Here is a 24561-nt window from a genome sequence, read left to right as displayed (position 1 = left end):
GGAGAGGGCAGTAATGAAGGGAGGTGAATGTGCGTTGAATAGGTCTCTCACAAACGCACTTTTTTGAAGTGTTCATGGAATGTCACGCATGTTTTCTTGGCTTGTTTTACTGATATGGAAAGTATACTCTTTACAGAGATGTAGCATGAAGTTGTATCTAGCCTTATCAATATTATGTCTCTATGAATTGCGTCAGTGATGATGGCAGCCTTTCAATACACAGAAGAATTGAAGTATTTGATAGGAAAGTAATTTTTATGTTTCCTATTTTGGCTAAGACTGTTTAGCAGGGCAATGGTTAAGTTACCTGTTCACAGCTGAAAGAAGAAATTGCTGACAATCAGTATCCGGCATGAGTATGTTTAACGACCAGTCAAATTAGCCATTATAGAAGTAGTCAGAGGCATAGGAGCCAGGCTTTTCCAGACAATGATGAATTTACATTTTAAAAGAAGAGGCCAGTAGCAAGAATGATGCCTGGCTCTTTAAGATATTTCAGGAACGACATTTCTCACAGGGGAGAAATTAAGGGCGAGACAATATCTTTACGATACTGGATTAGTAATCTTTTATGTCTGAGGCATGACTAGACAAGGCTCTGATTCTTCTGGTTAGGAAAATCCCCTCCATTAAGAGCTGGGAAGACTTGGGTGAAGCTGGAAAAGCTTAGGCACCATAGGTCAGAGAGATGACCTTTAGAGCATCTCAAGTATATTCTTAGTAGTCAAGCAACAGCTAGCAGAGAGGCTTGGGGATGAACGTGGGAGAACACCCCTAGAGTGTGCCTCAAAGGCACAGCTGACTGGATCAAGGGTCAATATAGACAAAGAAGGAAGAAGGACCCATTGAAGAACATAGGATTATAAAAGCTAGTCCAGGTAGTGAAACAAGAATTCACAGTCCCTGTTGAGACTGTACTAAACACAATCCAGCCTGTTGATAATTTCTTGTTCCAGTTTCACATTCAAGATTGCTTTTAAAGTTAGAGGGTAAGTGCCCCTACTCTGAGGTCAGTAATGGAATGTCCAGGATGGTGAGTGCCACAGACTTTTGTGTATTTCTGTAATTGATGTCATATAGGTATCAATTTATTCTTTCCCCATGGGGATCACCTCATCTGTCAAATGTAGATAGCAGATGGGGCAAAACAAGCAGGCAATGGCATAAAGGTTGTTGGTAGAGTAACAGGTGAATGAACCCCAGATGTTGTAATCAATGTTGTCTGGTCCAGTGATGATGTGATTTGGATTAATGGGGGGCACAGCTGCCTTTCTGAAAGTCCATTTATACATCTGACATAAGTAGGCTGCCACCTACAAAAGCTTATGCCTTTCTGAACTACTTGGTCTAAGGTGATACCATGCCCTGTCTTCTGCCTGACCTCAGACTAACATAGTTAACTACCTCTGCCTATCAGAAAGGATAAGGAAAGACTATAAGCAACCTAGAGAAGTGAAAGAATAGGTTAGAAATCACTGGATGTATTCAAGTCCACAGACCCAGACAAAATACATCCTTAACTATGCAAAAATTGGCTGAGGTAACTGCAGAACCAATAGCTCATATGAAGACTTGCTACAGTCTCAGACAACTTGAAATAATGCCAAATGGCCCATCTTTAAGGAACAGAACAAGCAGAACCCAGAGAATTAAACACTAGTCAACCTGACCCTGATACTCAGAAATATTAGTAAGCCTGGTATCAAAGAATCTATTTTAAAGTAACTAGAGGAAAACAAAGTGATCAAGAACAATCAACAAGGATTCATCAAGAACAAGTCACATCTGACCAACCTGATTTTCAATTGCCCGCCAAGCTTTATCAAAGCATCCTGCCAGGGCCTGGCCACATTCCCCCTGAGCTCAGTCCTGTGGAAGGGAAGGGAGAGCTGCTTCTAGCCTGAGCCACTGCAGGCACATGCCTGCATTTCTGGAATAAAGAGAGAATGTCTATCCACCTCCAATGGGTTCAAGCTTTGCAGGTTAGAGTAACCGGCAAAGATTGAATCAATTCAGGCTCAGGCTTTTTGAATGTCTATCCCTAGCCCAACAAACAACATATCTTTCTCCATTTGCCTGATTTCAATGGGTTAAAGTCTTTAATTAAAATACTAACTCTATAATCTAAACAGCATAAAAGGATTAGGACTTTTCCTTCATTCCCTCTAGCAAGTCAGAACTGTGTACATTTGATTTTGCATGAGTGTAGTTGTGTGACAAAGTAAAATTTCACATTAACAAAATCTACTTTAACTAACACAAGCACTCAATATTATCCCTGCATAAAAGATATATTCCCCTCCCCCCCTCCATTGCCCCATTAACTGCCAACTTTATTTTAACCCCATACAAATCTGGATGGGCACTCCTTCTGTCACTTTCATTTTCTGAAGATCAAAGAAAGGGTTTGCCTAGCTATCAACAAAAGCAGTAAGTAGATTTATACTGTTTTCAAATAAATACAAAAATTATTATACTGAGGCTTTTCAAGCATTCAGCCTTCAAGTTACAAAAATGTTAGTCAATGCAGGATTGAAAAGGTCAGTTGTGAACTGCCACATTGCAAGTCTACATATATCAGACAGATAATCAAATTGAATTTGCCAAAGAAGTGACAACTGTAAGCTTTTAGTTTCGTCAAAACTCTGTCAAATTAACTAGCAGGTCGATGTCATTTCTATAAAAGTTTACAATTGATTCACATATTTTTTTCTTTTTTTTAACCTTCAAGAGTCCATCAGCCATCTGTAGAACTCAGTTGATTTTAGCTTAAAGGAAATGCGTATTAAATAGCAATCACTCAATTTAATAAAAAGGCTTTCCATACAATAAAAGATTAATTTAAAACAGGAAAAAGATGGCCATTCAGAGGGACATTAGAATAACAATCAATCAGACACTAGTTTTACTTATGCAGGTAGAAAACTGACAGCAAGATCAATTTAGAGTGAACTGTCATCAAATTTTTGAAAAGGAGGGATGCATACATGCCTTCCATTCTTGAGAAAGAACACAATAAAAGTGGTACAATCAAAGTAGCTATCACTTAACAGAAACCTAACTTGCATAGCATCTGCTGAACACTAGTCTGGGTGTGAAATTATACATTTCTACTTGGCTGGGACACAGTATTTGAGAAGTAATGTCACCAGAAGCACATGACACTTGCTCTTTGACCTACCTATTGGTCACCTGGTAAAATTGACCTTGTTGATCTTGATGCACTATGCCATCCTGGTAAGAGAGACTTGCTTATGAAAAGGTGTCACAATCCCATAGCTGCAGTCAAAAGCAACAACTGGAGCTGGCGTTTTATCTGTCTTACAGAGGGGAAGAATATTGTCCCCTTAAGGAAAATATTGTCCAAGACAGACTCCTCATTTACTTCCACTCTTTATATGAAAGAGACAAAACCACTGATCTTCAATAGAGGCTAGAAAACCTGCCTGCACATTTGCTTTGAAAACAAGATGGTTTGACATTGGTTGACGTCTTAGTAACAAAGAGAAGAAGTATTATACAAGAACAAGTTTTGTTTAATTGGGGATTAAACTGCCTATATTAAGGCTTTTAATTTGTGTCTTTAAAAGATAGTAATAGCACTTTTCTATAAACACAAATATTTACACAGTTCATAAGTCTGGTCAACTCGACAAGTTTCACACTCAAGAATACAAAGCACATAATTTGAGGATTATAAACCCATAAACAAATTATTATAATGAGAAAAGTTTCAGATGATTGCTTTGTGCACACTTAAAATTATTCATGTCAGTAACCAGATTTCAAAAGAGAAGAAAAAGAACATGAACCATGAAAAACCTAGAAATTACTGGGGGGGGGGGGGGAGGAGAAGGACATTCAATTAAGTTGAGCTAAACATGACTAGTTTTGAGCTACTTTATAGAAGGTCTACCCAACTTGTGGACCATTGGCTAAATGAACCTGAAGCCCTCAGGCTCCCACATGGCTGCTGCATCCCCACCACTCCCGCTGCTGCATCCCCACCACTCCCGCTGCTGCATAAATGCTCACACAAAACCACAAACTGCCTGTGATAGCAGATGTTTGCTGTACACCCGCACACATTTCCCCCTCCCCCCAACCCCCGTTTTTACAGCTCAGTGGGTGCACGAACAAGCATGGAGAACACATGGTCAGACAGATGACAGCGATCCCCACCATCTAGCACAATACCATGCCATGGAGGAATGGACCCTCCTAGAGCAGCTGCTGGAGGTGGCAGTGCAGCAACAACTTATCCATGACTGGCAGGTAAGATCCAAAATTGCAAGTGGCAGTGGGAAGGAGGTGGCTGGCACTGGTCCAGTCACAGCTCAGGCAACTGCAAGCTGGCAAACTTGCAGCAGCAAAGAAGGATGGAGGGCACCAGGGGCTAACATGGCATACAGTCCACATGGCATGATATGCAATCGAACAACCAGAAGTCAAACAGTCTTGTTTACAGTAAGAGTACAACCTTATCAGTTCTATTTCTAAAAACTGCTTTTAACAATTCCAGGAGCAAGGATCAATTTTTTTTTCCATTATTATGAAGAGCAAATAGACTAGCCCCATTATACTGAAAACCCTTTTAATAAATCTCTATTCTGGTCCTATGGGTGTTAGTTATGAGATTGTGTGTTAATAATCAGAAAAGTAACTAAGCAGTTAAAATACTTTATATGTAGAATGCTCTCTATTTTATATAGGTCAAACAAGAAAAGAACACAATTTTCAGCTATGGTACCACACTTAACATGTGCCACACTACAAAACTTAGATGTGAAAGTGCCCATCTAACTATTCAAATAATGCTGCTGTGACTGTCATAGCTACCTGTGGGGGACTAAATAGATGAAAACCAGCCTACTTGTATGTGACACTTTGGAGAAAAGAATAAAACATGACGGCAGGGACTTCTCTTATTGAAGACTGGAAAAACATAAGTTAGGGCAGACTTATGAGGTTACACACTGGGAGTATAACACTTAACAGTACCACAGTTGGATCAAAATTTCCAGGAACGTAAAGCACTGGCTCATTTTAACCCTGTTTTTTTGGCTTCCTGTGTTCAATTAAAAGGTAGTAGCAAATAAAAAGTTATTTAAAATTATTCATCATTTTTTGTTAGACTGGGCCACTGACTAAGTCTATCTGAACAGAGTTCTGGAGAAAATCTAGTTATATGGTTAGAGTCAAGTAAACAGAATTATTTTTCTTGTATTGAATTACTACTCAGGTATTCATGATACTACTCAAGTATGTAAAAACTCAGTTATTCAAACAATAACCACTGAAAATGGGATTCCATTTTAAGCAACCCATAATTCTAAAAGTAACTATTATCCACAACTTTGTTACATTTGAAAATAAAGAGTTTATATATTATATACAACATACGATTGTTCTCTCTCACCACAGAAGGCAGAATACGAGTGGATTTAAACAGTGAAGTAGATTTCAATTAAATCAGGAAAAACGGACTAACTAAAAAAACAATAAGACGATAAAAAAGCTGCTTAGGGATGTCATCAAATCTCTCACTAGATTTTTCAAGAAACTAAACAGGATGTCTGGGATGATTTAGGAATAGTACATCCTGTATCTGTGTTTAGGATTGGACTAGATCAGTGGCTCTTTGATACAGCAAACGAGGATGTTGATCAGTTCTCAGTTCATGTGCATTGGAATTGTTGGGATGCAGCTGCTAAAAGTATGCATCTACCAAGCAGAAACCTTTGTTAAAAAAAAAAGAAAAAAACCCCATTCCATTATGGCACCAAAAGCACATCCCTGGCACATGTGGCATTTGTCTGCAAAAACACAAGTTCCTGCACCTAAGCAGAGACATCTTAGAGCTTCCCAAAGGAAAGGCTACTAACATTTAATGAAAGGAAAACAACATTCTTGAACAGCTTCCTTCTGAGAAATGGTGCATCTGTTTTGAATGAAGCTATCCAGGAAGGTTCAGGCTGAAGCAGATGCCTGGTAAGGAAAATATCATCCCACACTGTTGAAGTCTGACAATGTTAAGCAATAAAAAAAACAAGGCATAATGGAAAGTGCCAGGCAAGTGGCAGTGTTACCAGCCATTTTTTTCCCTTTTTTTCCTTTTGCAGTCACTACTGTTTGATTCCTCTTATTCAAAGCATGAAAATGAGTAGCCACAGTAATTAACGTGATCCCTGAATATATACAGTATGGAATACCAATGAGAAATAAGGAAGGGGTATTACCTATGCTTGGCATTAGTGAGACCATTATGAAATATTGCATTTAGTGCCTAAACTTCAAAAGATAAAATTGAAAATCTGGAATACTCAGAAGAAAGCTCCAGGAAGAACATAAAAAAGATGCCTTACAGGGAAAGACTTCAGAAGTTCAGTCTACATATAGTATCACCCATTTTAAAATACAGAAAAGATCACTGACCTCTTCCATACTACTAATAATCCAGTATTAAACCCAAGCAGCCTGCTCAAGCTAAAACTTTCCAGTCCTTTAGAAAATAAGCTACATGCTACTGGCTGAGGGCAGGAGACATCAAAATGTCACCAGTGCCTGGAGAGACTACACAAGAGCAGAAAACCAATTACATAAAATATACCTAAATGATCCCCACACTGCAGGAGACTGCAAGGAATACAAAGAACCTTGCCAATCTGAAGAAAAATCTCTTTCCAAGCCCAAATCTGGCTAACACTAACATCTTCAAGCATGTGAGTAGGATCTACCATCCAGGGTTTCCTCTACCCTAACAAAGCATTGATCAACACCGTCAGCTGTTGCTCATGCCTGACACAGAGATAGGAAAATGTATAGCAAAAAAAATGGCCAAATATGTATCAGAAAAAAGAATTCCAGGAGATGACTAGCTGAAACCCTGATGTATAATGTTAAAACCACTGCTACAAGGCAAATATCAAGTGTTATGAACCTCCTGAAGACAATACAAGTAATCCTAGTCTTCCTAAGGCTCACTCAGGAAAAAAAAGGCTTGTCATGTCTAGATTTCTAGACCAGAAAAGCTCATCACAGTCATCCTTTATGACCATTGGTCTGCACGACTAGCTGTAGTATTTCTCCAGGAGACCAAACTACCCCAAACAATGGCAAGTCCACAACATCCCAGGATAAACTATTTAATGTTTAATAACCATCTGATTTTAAAGTTACTATCAGATCTTCTTATTCCACATGAAAATACATATAAACACAGTTATCAGGTCACCTTCCACATCTCTTCTTAATGACCCAATTCAGTTGAGCTCCTTTAACCTTGCATTGTAAGGCTTTTCCCTCCCACCCCTAATAAGGTTTATAGCCCTCCTCAGAACCACAAGGTTAGGACGTGCATTCAGGGTCATCTAGTCCAACCTGCTACACAAATTCAGTATCCTCTACTTTAGTATATTAATCTGTGATGAGATCCTCTCCAGTCTCTTCTTGAAAATCTCCAATGAAGCAGGATCCCACAACTTTCTTAAGCAGATTGTTTTTGAGAATGTGGACAGAAACAGGGCCTTCCTTTTTCAGCCTGGCTCACTGCCTCACTCCTCCCACACTCCTGGAGCTGGTGGGAGGGACTAGAAGGAATCATGGCTCTGGTCACTAGCATTCAAATCCAGGAGGAGCAGCCACAGCTGCAGGGGCCATGCTCACTCTCTCAGTTACAGACTGGGGAGTTGGCAGAAAGAGTGGGCTAAGGTAGGGTCCTGCCCTGCTGCCATCATATAGCACAAGCCTCTGCAACTGCCTTGGCCAGTGTGACCCCCCACCTTCTCCTGCCAGTTACAGGGGTCTAAAGAGTCTACAACTGCCAGTTACAGGGGTCTAAAGAGTCACCCACAAGCTCCCTAGTATGCTCTGCCAAGCAGTTCCTGCCACCACTAAGCACCACGTACTAACGTCAGCCACAATAACATGGGTGCCTTGTCTACTGCTGCTCACCCTGCCACTCCATGAGACCCTTTTAAAAGTGCTATAGAGTGAGAGAACTCATTTACTGTAAAAAAGTAAATGAGTTAAGTGGGCTGCTGCTGTTACATTTTGAAGTTATAGAGGAATGCCTCAAGTCTAAATTGGTTGAGAACCACTGCTCTAGGTATACTCTGTTCACATAACTCCCTTTAAAACAGCAGGAGCCACAAATGGGTTTCAGGGGGTCTATGCCTGAGGGACAAGGAAGAGGGAGAGTGGTGCTCAGGCACTAGCTGCTTCCAGGAATGGGGGGGGGGGGGGGGGGGGTGTCTTGAGCCAGGCACTCTTTGTGCTGGGCTTCTGCTGGCTGAGTCCAGCACTGCGTAGGCTCCAGACACAGGCAATGCACTGTACAGTGCTGTTGGCACAGCAGCCCAGCAAGCTTGAGTACACCTTCTCATGGGTGGCTGCCTACTGTGGCACCATGCTCTACTCTTGCCTGGAAGCCATCTGTGACCTGCTGTTCCTATAGCTCCTCACAGGTAAATCTATTAGGGGGTGAGCATGGGTGAAGCAGGGAGGGCAGGAAGGGAGGGCATGGGCAACAGTATAGGGCTTCAACCTGGCCTGACAGGAACTGCCTCCAAGGCCCAACAGGTGGGAGCTGGCAGAGGAAGGCCAAGTGGGGCAATGAAACACGTTGCTGCCACCAGGACCCCCGCACCAGCCACACCTCCAGCAGCGCAACGTAACAGACCAGGGGGGCTGCACTGCCTTCACCTCTTCCCAGTGGGGGGGTGACAGTACAGGTGGCCTGAGGGGAATGACCCCTGCCTCACTGCACCCCTCCCCCTGCCCCACACACTGTGGGACTGGAGGTAGGGGCAGGGCTCAAGCACAAAAAGGTTGAGAAACATTGCTCTAAAGCATCCAGAGCTGCTTTAAAGAAATTAGAAACAGAAATTAGATTCTTAATGAAAAAATTAAATGCATGTGATATTATAAAGGAAAACAGAACCATGGGCTCATAATAAGACCTGCAAGCCTTAAAATCTATTGCTCTGTAGTAATTGTCCCCTGCCATTCAGAGTCACTATACCTTGTTTATGACAAACACGTATTTCAAATATTTAAGAGTAACTACTTAATTATACAAAAACACATAAGTTAATGTTTATCCCCTCTACTATCATTATTTTTAGGACATTCAGAACGTACTATAATGACAAATGATGATGCTCCAGTAAAGTTGCATGTTCTGTTCAAGCAGTTTATAAATGAGTACACATTTTTTTCAGCTCATTATCCTAAACTTGGAATTTTAAAGCCAAACAGATATCAGTGCTAGATTATTTGCTTATCCAAGCTTGCTACTAACAAAAGTTCTTTCTTTTTATTTTTTAATAGCAGTTTTGTTTCTAATTCCTTAGCCTTAATATGGTCTCATAAATTAAAGGCTAAGATTCACACAGGGGAGTTTGAGTACAAAATGTGTTATGTATGTATTTTACACTCATTTAAGGTAAATGGAAAAAATCAACATGAACATAAATTAAGCGTTTGAGACATGCATCTGTTAAAACTGGCTCTGCAATAAACCTTGCAACTGAGAAATTACTTCAATCTTACCTAATTTTGAAAGAGCCCCATTTTATTCTAAAGAATAATACTTCATTCTTATTTTTGTTTGATGAAGAAATTCTCTGCACAAAAAAATACTTACTTGCAGCTGAACGGAGTTATCCCGAAGGCCTTCTACAATGGGAGAGAATCTTTCAAGATTCTTTTCTTCTGCTGCTGTTGTTACAGCATCTAAAATTTTTTCGAGGCTACAGGAAGTTAACAGATAGTTCCATTTAAGAGACATGAATTATAAACAAGTATTTTAGAGTTGCACAGCTAAAACAGGTTTTGAAAATTAAGTACTAGTATCAGAAATTTATGAAATTATGTTAATTATTTATTTATGAGTTCTTACTAATGAATGCTTTAAGTCAAAACTGGGCCTTTTTCTATTAACAGAATATATTTTCAACACAAAACAATCCTGAAAACAGTGCGTGTCTCTGTTCTATATATCATAGAAAATCATAAGACCATAGGAAGTTAGGGTCTGAAGGGACCACAGGAGGTCATCTTGGCCAACTCCCTCAAAACAGAACTGCCCCCAACCAGATCATTCCAGCCAGGGCTTTGTCAAGCCAGGACTTAAAAACCTCCAAGGATGGAAGAGATTCTACCATCTCTCTAGGTAACCTGTTCCAGTGCTTCACCACCCTTCAAGAAAAAAAGTTCTTCTTAAGGTCCAATCTAAACCTCCCTTGCTGCAACTTGAAACCATTGTTCCTTGTTTTGTCATCTGCCACCACTGAAAACAGTCTATCTCCATCCTCTTTTGAACCAGCCTTCATGTAGTTAAAGGCTGCTATCAAATCCTCCTTTAGTCTTCTCTTCACCAAACTAAATAAGCTCAGTTCCCTCAGCCTCTCTTCAGAAGTCATGTGCCCATTTTCATTGCTGGACTCTCACCAACTTGTCCACATCTTGTGTGTAGTGGGAGGCCCAAAACTGAACACAGTACTCCAGATGTAGCTTCACCACTGCAGAATAGAGGGAAATAATTACTTCCCATGATCTGCTGGCAACACTGCTACTAACGCAGCCCAGTATGCAACAAGGGCACACTGTTAACTCATACTCATCTTATTGTCCACTGTAACCCCCAGGTCCTTTTCTGCAGAGCTGCTGCTTAGCCAGATGGTCCTCAGAGTGTACTGGTGTAAGACGAGATTCTTTTGGCCTAATTGCAGGACTTTTCACTTGTCTTTGTTGAACTTCATGAGATTCCTTTTGGCCCAATCCTCCAATTTGTCTACGTCGCTCTGAATCCTAGCCCTACCCTCCAGTGTATCTACTACTCCCTGAAGCTTGGTGTCATGTGTGAACTTGCTTAAGGTGCATGCCTTACCACAACATGTAAAGAAAAAAAACCCAAGGAAATTTTAACTTAGTTTTGGCAACATTTAAGCATTATTACTGCATATCTGCCAGATATAAAAAAAAAATACATTATAACTGTTATTTAAACAAACATAGTAAATTTTTGGAAGGTTTTTAAAAACAGGAAAAGTGATGAAAATATTTATTTTTGCTCTAAGTATTAAAATCATAAATTATGACTACCCAAAAACTAAAGGTTTTGACTTTAGTTATACTTAGACAAAAATCTACACACAATTCTAGCTTGTAAATGAGAACACTATTTTACTAATTCCAATTAAATATCACTTACATGTTTTCCTCTCCAACAATACATATTGCAGATAAGAGTTTAACAATATCAGTCATCATGTTAGTTTGCTTGGGGTCAATTGCTTTGGTCAGCAATGACAGGCTCCTTTCTTCTCCCATAATTCTTTCCAGTCCATACTAAAGAAATAGTAAATGATAGTCCAGTTAAATCACATAATCAAATAAAATTTCAATCTGCTGGCAGATGGAAAATGTGGATAAAAATCAGCTATTAGTATAAGGGAATAGGTACCATGTGGCAACTTCCATCTGTAAACTCTACTTTTGGAAACAGACATTTAAAGAAAAGACAAATCAGCTAACAGGGCTCCCAGCCACAGGGTATACCTAGCCACATGTTCAATTAATGGCATCAGAGGAACCAACAACAAAATTATTATGCATTTTTTGTGGAATAAGTTTGTGGCTTCTTCCTCATTTTATGACACCATTCATTCATTTATTTAATGTGGGGGCAGGTTACAGCTTAAAACATGATTAACTGATTAATCACATCTTAAGTGCATTGTATGCCAGGACCCAAGACTCACATTCCTGTTTACTTTTACTAATAGGATGCTAGAGCTTTTCTTCTCCAGGTAAATCAAATTCTACTACACAGATAATAGATTAAGAATCAAAATAAAAGGTCTTGAATACAGCATATTTAATTATAACACTTATGATTCAGTAACTTGTCAATTTACCAGATGTTAATAAAAATATCAAACTGAAGCTAAGACTGTGTAGATGTTTTAGAACTGCACAACCCATCACAAGCCATCATTAAAGTTTGTGGGATTAAAGGGGAAGTCAAAATATATTCAATGTAGTGGCTCACCATGACTTGAAAAAGACTCATCAGTGAGGGGGACTGCGCTTAATGGGCTCTACCATATGTCTTATTCAGATGAGCTGCACTAATCTATTTTTGTGATAGCCCACATTGGGCAAACATGCTGATGGCAACCTATGTGTTTCGCAGTCATGCACGGTGTTGGCTGCATTTAATCAGCTTCATAGCTGGTTTCCACTGCTGAGCACATGCTGCTTCTGACAGCAGTTCAATGACAAAATGTATTGTGTGATTTCCTTGTATGTGATAAGACAAAGGGCTTTTTTCGCCACGCCTCATCTTGTATTTAAGTAAATATGGTATGTGAAGAACTACTTATTGAAAAGAATCAACAACCTTGCTATTGCTTCTGCAAGAGTCAGGGACATAATCTTGTATGACAGTGACCAGGAAGTGTGGCATCCTAAGAGACAGTCTGGGTGAAGCAGCAAGTGCCAGGAACTTCCTTGTGCCACACTTCTCAGACACTCTATGTTCCCAGGAAGACTTACTTTCTCTCAACTGTCAGCTGTGACTCAGAAAAAAAAGATTTTTTTTCCAGAGTTCTGCCTTCCAAAAAATAAGATGGACGTTTTATTAGGGAGAGGGGAAGAGGGCAGTGTTGTATGCAAGAAAATACAACATGTGCCTATCAAGAAAAAAAAAAATGTACACACGTGTATAATGTGTTGAATGTTTCACACAATTTTAATATTTACAAAAGATGAAGAAATCACTGAGTGAGTGGTTAACAGGTGTCATTTTCCGCAGTGGTATGTGCACATTGGCAATAACAGAGGATTTTGAGGAGATAGAGGGAAAAAAAAAGAATTCCCTTTCCCCCCCTCAAAGAACAATGATTGGGATGTGCTGTGCCCTTGGGCAAACCACCAAGGGAGGTAAGAGACTACTGATAAGACTCCCTGTTGGCAATGAAAATTCTGTTTCCTATTAAGTCTACTGTAGAACAGATGCATTAGAAAGTAACATGAGAGCATCAGGAACAGAGATAGGTGCCAAGGACACAATTTAAATGATTTTCAATCACTTATCCCTACTAATTGTTACCAATCTCCATGCTAATTGTTGCATGTAGCTTAGACAAAACTGGTCAAAGATGCAGATATTTGTATCTTACAATAATCTCTCTTATACTAGTGCTTCCTGTGGTCAGAGTCTGAACAATTAAATTCTGCTAAGTGACATCCTTGTGAAGAATAGCTGAAGTAATTGAAAACAGTAGTATAGTAGAGCTCAGATTATTCACATTGAAGCGGATTTTAACCCACTTAATTCACAGTAGATTTCAAAATTAAGGACAGGCCACTTAAGTATGACTTCCACTTCAAAGGGCACTGCTTTCCTGATCAACTGATGCTCAAAAAGCATCAGTCTTGGGGAAGCTCTTTGAGAAAATTACCCAGGAGCACATCTGCGAGGGACCAGCAGGAGAGATCATGCTTAGGGGCAACCAACATGGGTTCATTCGAGGCAGGTCCTCTCAGACCAACCTGGTGGCCTTCTATGACCAGGTCACAAAATCCTTAGACACGGGTGTCACAGTGGACACAGTCTTTCTGGACTTTAGAAAGGCCTTCGACACTGTCTCTCACCCCATTCTCATTAAAAAATTAGGCGACTGTGGTATTGATGCCTACACAGTCAGATGGATCGCAAATTGGCTGGAGAGCTGCACCCAGAGAGTGGAGGTGGACAGGTCTTTTTCGACCTGGAGGGATGTGGGCAGCGGGGTCCCCCAGGGCTCAGTCCTCGGGTCCACACTGTTCAACATCTTCATCAGCGACTTGGACGAGGGGGTGAAAAGCACCTTGTTCAAATTCGCAGATGACATAAGATGTGGAGAGAAGGGGGCATGCTGGAGGAGAGGGACAGGCTGCAACTAGATCTGGACAGGTTACAGGAGTGGGCGAACGAGAACAGGATGGGTTTCAATACTGACAAGTGCAAGGTAATGCACCTGGGAAGGAAGAACCAGCAGTATATCTACAGGCTGGGGAAATCCCTTCTCATCAGCAGAGGCAGAAAAGGATCTTGTAGTCATTATTGATTCCAAAATGAGCATGGGCTGCCAATGTGGGGACGCAGTCAGGAAGGCTAACCGCACCTTGTCATGCATCCACAGATGCATCATGAGTAGGTCCAAGGAGGTGATCCTCCCCCTCTATGCGACACTGGTCAGGCCGCAGTTGGAGTACTGTGTCCAGTTCTGGGTGCTGCACTTCAGGAGGGATGTGGACAGCATTGAGAGGGGCCAGAGGAGGGCCACTCACATGATCAGGGGGCAACAAGGCAGACCCTACAAGCGGAGGCTACGGGACCTGAACCTGTTCAGCCTCCACAAGAGAAGGCTGAAAGGGGATCTGGTGGCCATCTACAAACTGGTCAGGGGGGACCAGCAGGTTCTGGGAGAGTCCTTGTTCCCCTGAGCACTACCGAGAGTAACAAGGAATAACGGCCGTAAGTTGACAGAGTAGATTCAGGGCGGCTAGGATTCAGGGCAGCTCCTACCCTGGGGGTCTTCAAAAAGAGGCTAAATAATCACCTAGCCGGGGTCGTTTGACCCCAGCATTATTTCCTGCCCATGGCAGGGGATCGGACTTGATGATCTGCTTAGGTCCCTTCTGACCCTATCAACTACAAAACTATGAAACTGTTCCATATAGCTGATCAGAGAAGCGTCTTTGAAATAAAAACTGCAAACAAACATCTACAGCATCTCAGTGATTGTTACAGATGTTTGCTGTCACTTGGTAAACTCCCAGTTATGTAATAACCCTTCAATTTCAGATGTGACTAAAGGAACCTAACCCTTCAAAGTATCCAGGTTCTTCTGTATTCAACCCTACACAGATATGTCACAGGACTGAAAAATCAGCATGATGAAGCATAGAGATGTAATGATTAAATTTTTGAGAATAGCGCTTACACTTATGCAAATATTTCCCCATACAGTTTTATCCATCTTCATAGCTAAAAACAAGATGCATTTAGGTGTATCATTTATATATCTGTAAATGTCATGTTGTTCAATAAGATATGTTTTAAGTTTCAGAGTTGGCATAATTAACAAATCACCAGTTGGTGCTACCACCTGGTTTCCTTTCCATAACATAGTGCATAAAGAAGTAGAGCTGGAAAGGACCTCCAGAGGTCATCCAGTCCAACCTCCTGCCAGAGGTAAAATTATCCCTATCCATGTCATCCTATACAAATCTATTGTCTAACCTCTTTAGCAAAAATGCACAGTCAACCCTGACACAAGACATAACACCCTAGCCTGACACAGGTAAAGCAGAGGGACCACAGCAGCCAACATTCTACTTCAGTAAAAGGTTGTTAACATATACTTAAGAGATCCCAGGAAGAATGCCACACCCCACTGATACAGATGAAGGCAACCCCCACCCCACTCCTCCACATAGCCCATACTAATCTGACATGGGTTAAAATTCCTTCCCGACTCCAAATATGACATTCAGTCTGACCCTGAGCAGTGGTGCAAGACCCTCTAGCCACAAACTTTTGGGTGCAAGTCCCAGCAGAAACACTAGCACACCCCAGTCAAAATCCCCAGCCTTGGCTGCAGCCAACATCCAATGCCTGAGGAAGGCTAAAAACCTGACAGCAGGGGTAGAGGGGTTGAGTTTCCTTCCAGCCCCGTGGAGCAATCAAAGCTCAGAAGAAGGGGTAACCATAGTAGGACACAGGCGTAGGAGGAGACCTACATCACCCCAGAACAGTGGTTGTCCAACATCTTCCTAAACACTTCCAGTGATGGCAAGTCCACAACTTCCCTAGGCAGTCTATTCCACTGCCTCGCTGTTCTGGGAGCAAAGAAGTTTTCCTCATATCCAATCTAAATAATACTTTGCTGCAACTTCAAGCCATTAGTCCACGTCCTCCTCTCTGCAGCAAGAGGAGATTTTCCCCCTTTATGGTATTCTTTCAAATATTTGAAGATTGCTATCTATCATCTCCCCTCTTAAGCACCTTTTCTGCAAGGTGAACCGTGCCTACCTCCTTCAGACTTACCACAATTTGACTTTGTTTCCGAGCTCTTTATCATTTTTGTTGCCCACCTCTGGACCCTCTCTTAACTGTCCCATGTTCTTTTTAAAATGTGGAGCCCAAAAACTGCAGATACTTGTTTGATAGGATGCCTAGTTTTGCTATGCAAAAGTGAAACTGAAAAGTGGGCTTAAGAGAGAGTATTATCTAAAGCAGCTGGCTTAGGGCTCCTAATGCCTTCACTATACACCCTCCTCTTCTGTGAGGGTTAGGGGTAATCTGTCCTTAGCTACTAAAATAATATTTTCCAGGTTAAAAACTTGCCACTCAAGCAATAAGAAACACCAAACTTATTCAGTATGCCAAGTTGCCAAGATAAAATACCAAATGTAACTGAACATTTTTTCTTTTGCATATAAATAACACACATCAATTTCCTTTAGATACTATATTTAAAAGTAATTTACATAATTAAAGTAATTCCAGTTAAACCTTAGCAACCCAGTTATCTAAATCATAATATAACAAACTCAAATATAACCTTGAAATCACATACCTTATTATTCATGAAGGCCTTCAAACACTGTATGACCTTATGCTGACATCTCTTCACAACTTTGTCCTGACTGAATTGATACAAAAATTTCAGTTATTACCAATTAGGAATAGTAAAAACAACCACCCTGACAATTTTAATTATAAAGCATCCTTACCGTTTTGCTTCAACCAATCTTTCCAGTACATCTAGCAACAACCCAAGTCCTTCATGTCCAAAGTTTTCAACCCAGCTGGAAGGGAGAAAAAAAAAATTTTTTTTTTATTTTTTTAGAAGGATATTTTACAAGCAGACAGTATAAAATAATCGAAGTTGAAGTACTCTTATTAGAAGATCTGAATCAAAACAAATAAACCCCAAACTTAGCTAAAATCCTCAGTAATTCTACTCATTCCATATTTTTTTTGGTCTAAAATGAAAGCTGATTAACCCAAGAATTTTAGTATGATATCTTCTTTGGAATTTGAAACCAGTCCATTTATCCTTTCAAAAACAAGTAAATAATTATAAAAAGATTTTACAAAGCTTCTATAAATCAGAATTTCAACAAACTTTCATACATACACTGGTACATTATGCAAGTTGCATAGAATGGTCAACTTCTATTGATCATGGCAAGTTTTTTCATGTGACAACTTAATTAGCTGAACCCTGAATCCATACATATATTTCCGAGTGCCAGTTTAATAATTCGCTAAAGTGATGAGAGACCATTTCTTTCACAAGAAAAAGAATTAGAAGCACAATATTACATTTAATACTTGAACCATGCAGCAGCAGTAGCAGCAGCAGTGGCTCCAGCCATGGCTCTGGAACCCAGCTGGAGTGGTTGCCCCTGCAACAGCTGCTGTGTGGCCAAGCAGAGGCTGGCATAACCATGTGTTCTGTGCCCCTATACATGGAAAATGATAACAAATTTATAAAAATTTCCCATGTCTAGAATCTATGTACTGATGGTGAGAGTCATATTGAATTTGAAGTCCCCTTGGATTCAGGTAAACACAATATTCAAGCAGTTCGTAATCGTTTTCAAAGTTTTACGGGTGGGGGGAGGGGAGGGGAGGGGAGGGAGAGAGGAGACAAATGAACCAGTACAAGTCATTGGTTAAGCAGCTAGTACCAATATTTGCTGGGATACTAAAGCATCATTTACAATATTCCTAATATAAATTACAAAAATTAAGAATACAGTTAAGTGTGTGTTAAACTCCAAAAAATGCTTTGGACAGCAAGTCACAAGGAGTATTTTCTTCAATCTAAGTTATTCAGCTCGTATACCACAATAACTTCAAATGTAAGGAATTAATTGGGAACTGAAAAAGAAAGAAGGCTCATTTATCTCTTCTAATCTTCAAATAAAACACATGCATGTGAGAGGATAGGTTCTACTATTCCTAAATCCTAGAAGCATGTGTTGAATTGAAGCCAACCAATTCAATTCACTTAATACTTCAAGTCACAAAAAGTTAAATTAAAATGCAAGTCATATTTAAGGGAGAAGTAAGTTTATCACAATATCTACAATACTTAAAGTAAATACAAAAATAATTTTAAAATGCTGGTTTTTCTGTACTAGCTTAATTCTAATTTCCCTTCAAATAGTTGGAAACAAATCAGTCCTTAGACATGGTCAAGTTAAAGAAAAGCCCCATTTATAATATATATGGGAAAGATAAGTGCATAATTCATTTAACTGCATAATACAATAGTACTTCCTATGGTTTTGTTTATTGCTAACATCATAACAAAGATCAGTATCTGCATAACTTCAGCTCACTGCATTTCAGCCCCATTGCCATCTTTTAATACTATCCTATTTAACTGAATAATTCTAGCATCAGGTCATTTTTTTTTAAAGATAAGGAAATATAATTTTTATAGTAAAAACCAATTATAATTTGAGCATAATGCACAAGATTTGACATCTTGGGCATTTGTCACACATTTCAATTGCTCATGAGACAGTAACAGCCATAAAGGATGCACTATTTATTAAACACCTAGAAAAGATTTCTATACAAAGCACTGCACTCTTGGAATCCAATTTCCAGAAGTGCTAGGCACCCACAACTCCAGTGAAAAATGAAATTAAGATGCAGGTGCTTGAGAGATCTGAAAGTTAGGATTTAACAATTTAAAGCTTCCCAACAATGCACAAGGATAAAATATTCTGAACCAGTAAGTGTCACTGGATAGTTAAGTCATGTTGTCCCATCACCACCACCAGCATCACTATGAAGTACCTCATTTACCTGAATCCCAGGTTTTGAAATTTAAGATAACCTCTCAGTAACTAGATACTATACACAGAAAATTATATGTTGGTTTGTTTGAAGGTCTTCCCCACAACTGCAACAGGGAAAACAGAGGCAGGGAAAACAGTCTGACACCTTGCTCCCAAACCGCCCCTGCCATTTTTCTGAGCTTTTAATGGTCTTGCTCATCACTCCAATGTATAATCAACCTTGACCCTAAACATTGTTTTTGAACCATTATCTTTTATGGTTAGTTGCACAAGTTGTCTGCAAGTTCCATGAGACAAAAGTGAAAAGGCAAGCCAAGACATACAGCCCCCCCACACAGCAGAATCAATATCCGAGAACTAATATACACCTTAATTCCAGCTGACAATGGAAGAAGCCTGGACAAGCTTCTCAGTGGTTATAACAGCTGTCTATGTTTCATGATTTTGTAAGCATACTGTAGTATTTCAAAAATGCATAGTTATTTCACACAGCTTTAATTTCATTTGTATCAAATAAACCAATGTTTCTGATCTGTGGTACAGTGTGCCTGCCTTCAAACTCTGAAACTCTTTAGGTCAAATTAACAATAATAAATCAGCATAACAGCCCTTTGGCAACCTTTGGTACTACTCCAATAAAATGTCAATGGACTTACAAAAATGCTGCAAATTTTTCTTTTAAAAAATTACCAAAAATGTAGCCTGTGATTTTATTATTTAAATGCATGTTACTATAAAACAAATTATAATTACAGGACTTTAACTTTTTTAATATGCAGGTCTTCAAGTATAAACTACAATAAAAGGAATAGCCTCTCTCACTCGCAACCAGTCAATAAACAACACCAGGGAGAACACCACTAAATGACTAGACCTAAACATTATACCCAATTAAAATAAAAAGTTATATTTTCCTAATTATTAGCAGTTTCTTCACCTGAAGTCACACAAGTGTTTTCAGGTAGAGGGTTAAATGCATGGGAAATATGATAGCAGAAATTAGTTTTAGATGCAGGTAAAACCATGCAAGGCAGATTCAAATAACAATTTAAAATTAATGACCAGCTCAAGAACTATTTGCTAACCTTTGAAAAAATCCACAAGTATTCATAGAATCATAGAAATTAAGGGGTGAAAGGGACCTCAAAAGATCACTGAGTCCACCCCGCCCTGCTCTGGGCAGGAATACTGCTGAGATCAAATGATCCCAGCAACATGTCTGTCCAGTCTCCTTTACCTTCAGACTACGCCTGTTTATTTTCAGACCTGATCACATTCCTAAGCCAAAATTGAGATGCTAAAACAGGGTTTTATTATGACAGTTGAAAGGTTAAGTTTACCAATTTTTACAAAGTGAAGTTACTATGACCATTTTTTTCAATTCACTAAATTGGAGACATCATGGATAACTCTAGAACAAAAAAAGGGCTTGTCCATTTTATTTACAAAACCAGCAGAAAAATAATTAGCAATAAGTGTGCACTTGCTGTGGGAATGTGTAGAAGTAATCAATGAGCTTAAAGCCCCTTTCTCTCCTCCAACAGAAACCACCAATTAAGAGGTTCACCAGAGAAAAAAGAACACTCAAGACCTTGAAATGCAGCTGAACAGAATCACTTTATATAACTAGCAATCAAACTTAAGGGGTTACTGAGTTCAACAAAGCACAAAACACACTTCTCCAATTATTTCCCATATCACCACCCCATAAGTAATCACCTCGCAATTCCAGACAAACAGAAATGAATAGCATCACATGCAACATCTTTTGCTTGTACACCTTATCCACCTTTAATACTTATAGATAAATGGATTTATAATTCAACAAAAGGACTAGATTAAGCAACTGATTAGGAATCTTCCTCCAAACTAACTAATCTTTAGCTATTTAACCAGAGTCTATGTACACTTAAAATTTTGTTGTGATATTTTTTCTACGTTTTAAGCAACTTGGTTCAATATTTCAATTTTAATATAAATTCAGTATCTACACATTTTCCAATCATTAAGCAAAATGTGATTATACCATGCAGAGAAAAAAAAAAATCAAAGTCAAGCAAAATTGATTAGGTTAGCTCCAGGTCCTGACAAAACTTTATTAAAATGCACAGTTTATTGCAAAAAGTACTATTCTTTCACCAGCAGTGGGGGGAAAAAAAAAGAAGAAAATTGTCAACTGACCTATAGGTGATAATTCTTCAGGAAGTAAAATCAGCTACCATTATTTATTTTGTGCTTGTCAGTACAATTCACCACAAGCCTTTCAAAATAGGTTAAGCGTAAATAGCATTCACGGATGACAAGACTATAGTACATACAAATATTCTCTACTTTTGTTGCATAATCATGGTATGTTTCAAATGCTCTCATCAAGAAACTATCTTATTAAACTGAGTACACTAGTCTGAGGACCAACAAATTGAAGTCAAATGGTCAGGGCTGTCCCTAGGGGGATGTGAATCGAGGTGACCGCCTCGGGCCCTGCGCTTCGGGGGGGCCCTGCGGAGCCGGGCGGAGCAGCCACAGCGACTCAGTGTGGTCGCCCACCATCCCCCACCCGCCCCCCCGCCGTCAATGCCGGCAGCAGCTTCTTCACATCCATGATGTATGGTATTGGGGTGAGGGTGTCCTGGGCCCCACACCTTGCTCAGGTTGGCTCTGCCAATTGTGCTATGCACTGCCCAAATATACAGTAGGTAAATTCTACCACAAAGAGCTTGTAGCCTGAATAGATAAGATGCACACGTGAATAAGTAAGAAGCACACAATACTGGTGGAAAATGGTATAAACACAAACAAGTGTATTCTAACCACAGGTTAAAACGTGCCCTTGGACTTCGCAAATTTATAAAGTGGCATTTATAATTCACTCTCTAACAACAACTATGTTTTGTTACTTCTGAGAAATCTAATTGCCCCCCCTCCAGCATGAATTGTTAATTTTTTTTTTTAACATACATTATAGATTTGGTGAGCTAATTTCCATGATTGGCATAGGTATAATTTGTTAAAGAAGGAGAGATATACACTTGTTCTAAAGTGCCATATGGAAGTGAGAGATAGTCCTATTGGCAGGCACGGTTCTTTGGGTAGATGGGATCTCTTTTATTAGACCAAGTAGTTGGAGCAAAGTTTTTTGCTAGCTTTCAGGCACACCTATCTTTCTTCAGGCATAGGGAGACTGCTGTTGTTCTTAACAGGTAGACCTGTTCAAACTCTCAGTCATGTTATAGGGATAGCAGGAAGGGAACCATCATGGTGAGTGTCTGTTACAGAGCCACCCAAAAGGAGTTCAGGCTTCCCCACCACCAAAGAACTTACTGAAGTTTCCAAATTCCAAGTACTGATGGGGGACCTGAACAACAGAAATCATTGTAATACAGCATATAGAGGCAGTTCAATAGCTTTTTGGAGCATGCTGAGTTTAATCCTTTAGTAAACATGGTAAAGAGTGTGCATGTACAGAAGAGCAGGGGGAGGGGCAAGGAGCTCTTCTTTCATTTGTTGCTCAAGAATAGGGAGGGCATGCGTGAGAACCTGAGGGTGGAAGGCAACATGCATAATAGCTACTATGATATAACTCAAGATGAGTTCAAGATCTTAAGAAAAAGAAAGGAGAACAGTAGGATAAAAGGATGCCAAACTTCAGAAAAGCAAACTTTAATAAACTCTGGGAACTGGTATGCAGAACCCTATGAAAGGCAAGTCCTGAAGGAAAAAAAGTCCAGAAAAACTGGTTATACTTTGAGAAAGACCATATAAAGTGAACAAAAACTGGTAACCCTGATGTGACAAAAAGAGAGGAAGTGTGACAAGAGGCAGGCAGCAAACTCTTCAATGACCTTGAGTCTTAAAAAAAAAAAACTTACAAAAGTGAAAATGTGACCATGTTCCCAAGGATGAGTGCAAGATTATCCACACAGGCATCCAGGAAGAGAGAGTTAGGAAGGCTAAGGCATTAATTCTGATGAAGCCAACAACAGATATAAAAAATACAACCAAAAAAAAAAAAAAAAAGGAATAAATCTACAAATAAATCCAGAGGAAGAGGAAAACTAAGGAAAATATAAGTCCCCTAACTGAATGCAGATGGCAATCTAATTAAATCATGGATGATGCAAAAAAGGAGTATTTAATGCTTTCTTTACTTCACTCTTCCCAAATAAAGCCAACTATGAGTTGACACTCACAGATGACAAGCACAATTCGCAGCAAAGATAAAGGGAAATGCTAAGCAGTGTAGAGTAGACAAAGAACACATTAATGATTTAAAAAGCTGGAATTCAGCAGGACCAAGCAAGACGCATCCTAAAGCATACAAGGAATTGGCTGCAGCAGTTGCAGAGCCATTACCGATTCTCTTTGAGAACTCGTTAAGGTGACTGGAGATCCCAAATGATACAAAAATGGTAAATATATATAGATCTTCAAGAAAGGGAAGGAGGAGGATCTGGGGAATTATACATTAGTAAGTCTAACCTTGATGCCCAGAAAGATTATGGAACCTATCAACCAAAAAAGAGAAGAAAAAAGAAAAACCTATTTTAGAGCACCTAGAGAAGAACAAGGTGACCAGAACCAGCCAACAGGGTTTCATCAAAAGCAAGTAATTTTTAACCAACCTGATTCCCTTCTGCAACAAGGGAAAAAGCTTTATGCATTGTCAGGGAGGATTGGATGCAATATACTTTGACTTTAGCAAGGCTTTTGACATGGTCTTCCATGGCACAATCATTAATAAGTTAAAGAAATACTACCTAGATGAAAATACCAAGAGGTGGATACATAACTAGGGTTACCATATTTCCAGGATCAAAAAAAGGGAACACCCGTGGGGAGCAGGGGGCAGGAAGCTGCCAGGAGAGGGGGTGATGATATGCCTGTGCCCTGCCTCTGCCCCTCACTCCAAAGCCCCTGCCCCTCCAGCCCTGCCGGTGCCCCTCATTCCCAACCCACAGCCCCGTGCCCCATAGCCCTGCCAATGCCCCCAATCTGCAGCTCCCTTCCCCCCAGCCCTGCCGATGCCCCTGACTCCTGACCCAGAACCTACTGTTTCCGCAGCTCTGCTGCCCATGCAGCTGCTCCGTGCGCACATACGCACTTGCTGGGGCCCACGCACAGAGCATGTGACCCCCAGCAACTAATCATCTTGCCTCCAATCTGCTCGTGCCATGGAAAAGTGGAGGCAAAGCAAAAACCCGGACATTTGCTCTCATTTTAACAACCCACCTGGACACAGGACAGGGGGCCAAAAAAGAGGACATGTCCAGGAAAACCCAGATGTATGGTAACCCTATACCTAACTGGTTTAAATCACTGTGCCCAAAGTAACCAATGGTGTAATGTCTACTTGGATGGAACTATGAGTGGGGTTCCTCAGGGGTCTGTCCTAGATCCAGTACCGTTTAATATCTTCATTAATGATCTTAGGCAAACTAGAGGCTGAAAAGAGATTTTATCCTGCCTATTATTAATAAAATTCTGAGAGACAATGCACCATTTAACTACTGCTGCCTCAGGCCCACTTTGGCTAGGGACAGGCATTCAAAAAGCCTAAGCCTGAATTGACTGATTCTTTGCAGGTTAGTCTCACATGGCTAGGATGAATGGGTTTGTAACCATTCAGACATCCCCTCTGGACTAAAGAAATGCAGGTACATACCTGCAGTGGCTCAGGCTAGA

At 40.0% G+C, this 24561-nt stretch overlaps 1 protein-coding gene across 3 annotated transcripts in view; it reads right to left on the bottom strand.

The window, feature by feature from the left end:
* The window catches only part of DIAPH3 (diaphanous related formin 3), a 487575-nt gene that overhangs the window by 381286 nt on the left and 81728 nt on the right, over nucleotides 1-24561 (bottom strand). For all 3 annotated transcript variants that reach the window (XM_059723010.1, XM_019500535.2, XM_014608394.3), the window contains 4 exons: nucleotides 16792-16866; nucleotides 16635-16704; nucleotides 11216-11352; nucleotides 9647-9752 (listed from right to left, as the gene is read on the bottom strand). In XM_059723010.1, the coding sequence (XP_059578993.1) occupies nucleotides 9647-9752; nucleotides 11216-11352; nucleotides 16635-16704; nucleotides 16792-16866 (388 nt within the window). The remainder of the gene's footprint in view (nucleotides 1-9646; nucleotides 9753-11215; nucleotides 11353-16634; nucleotides 16705-16791; nucleotides 16867-24561) is intronic.

This window comes from Alligator mississippiensis, chromosome 1 (assembly GCF_030867095.1).
Source record: "Alligator mississippiensis isolate rAllMis1 chromosome 1, rAllMis1, whole genome shotgun sequence".
Taxonomy (NCBI): domain Eukaryota; kingdom Metazoa; phylum Chordata; order Crocodylia; family Alligatoridae; genus Alligator; species Alligator mississippiensis.
Note: the sequence above shows the minus strand (reverse complement) of the source record. Positions and strands in the feature narration are given on the sequence as shown.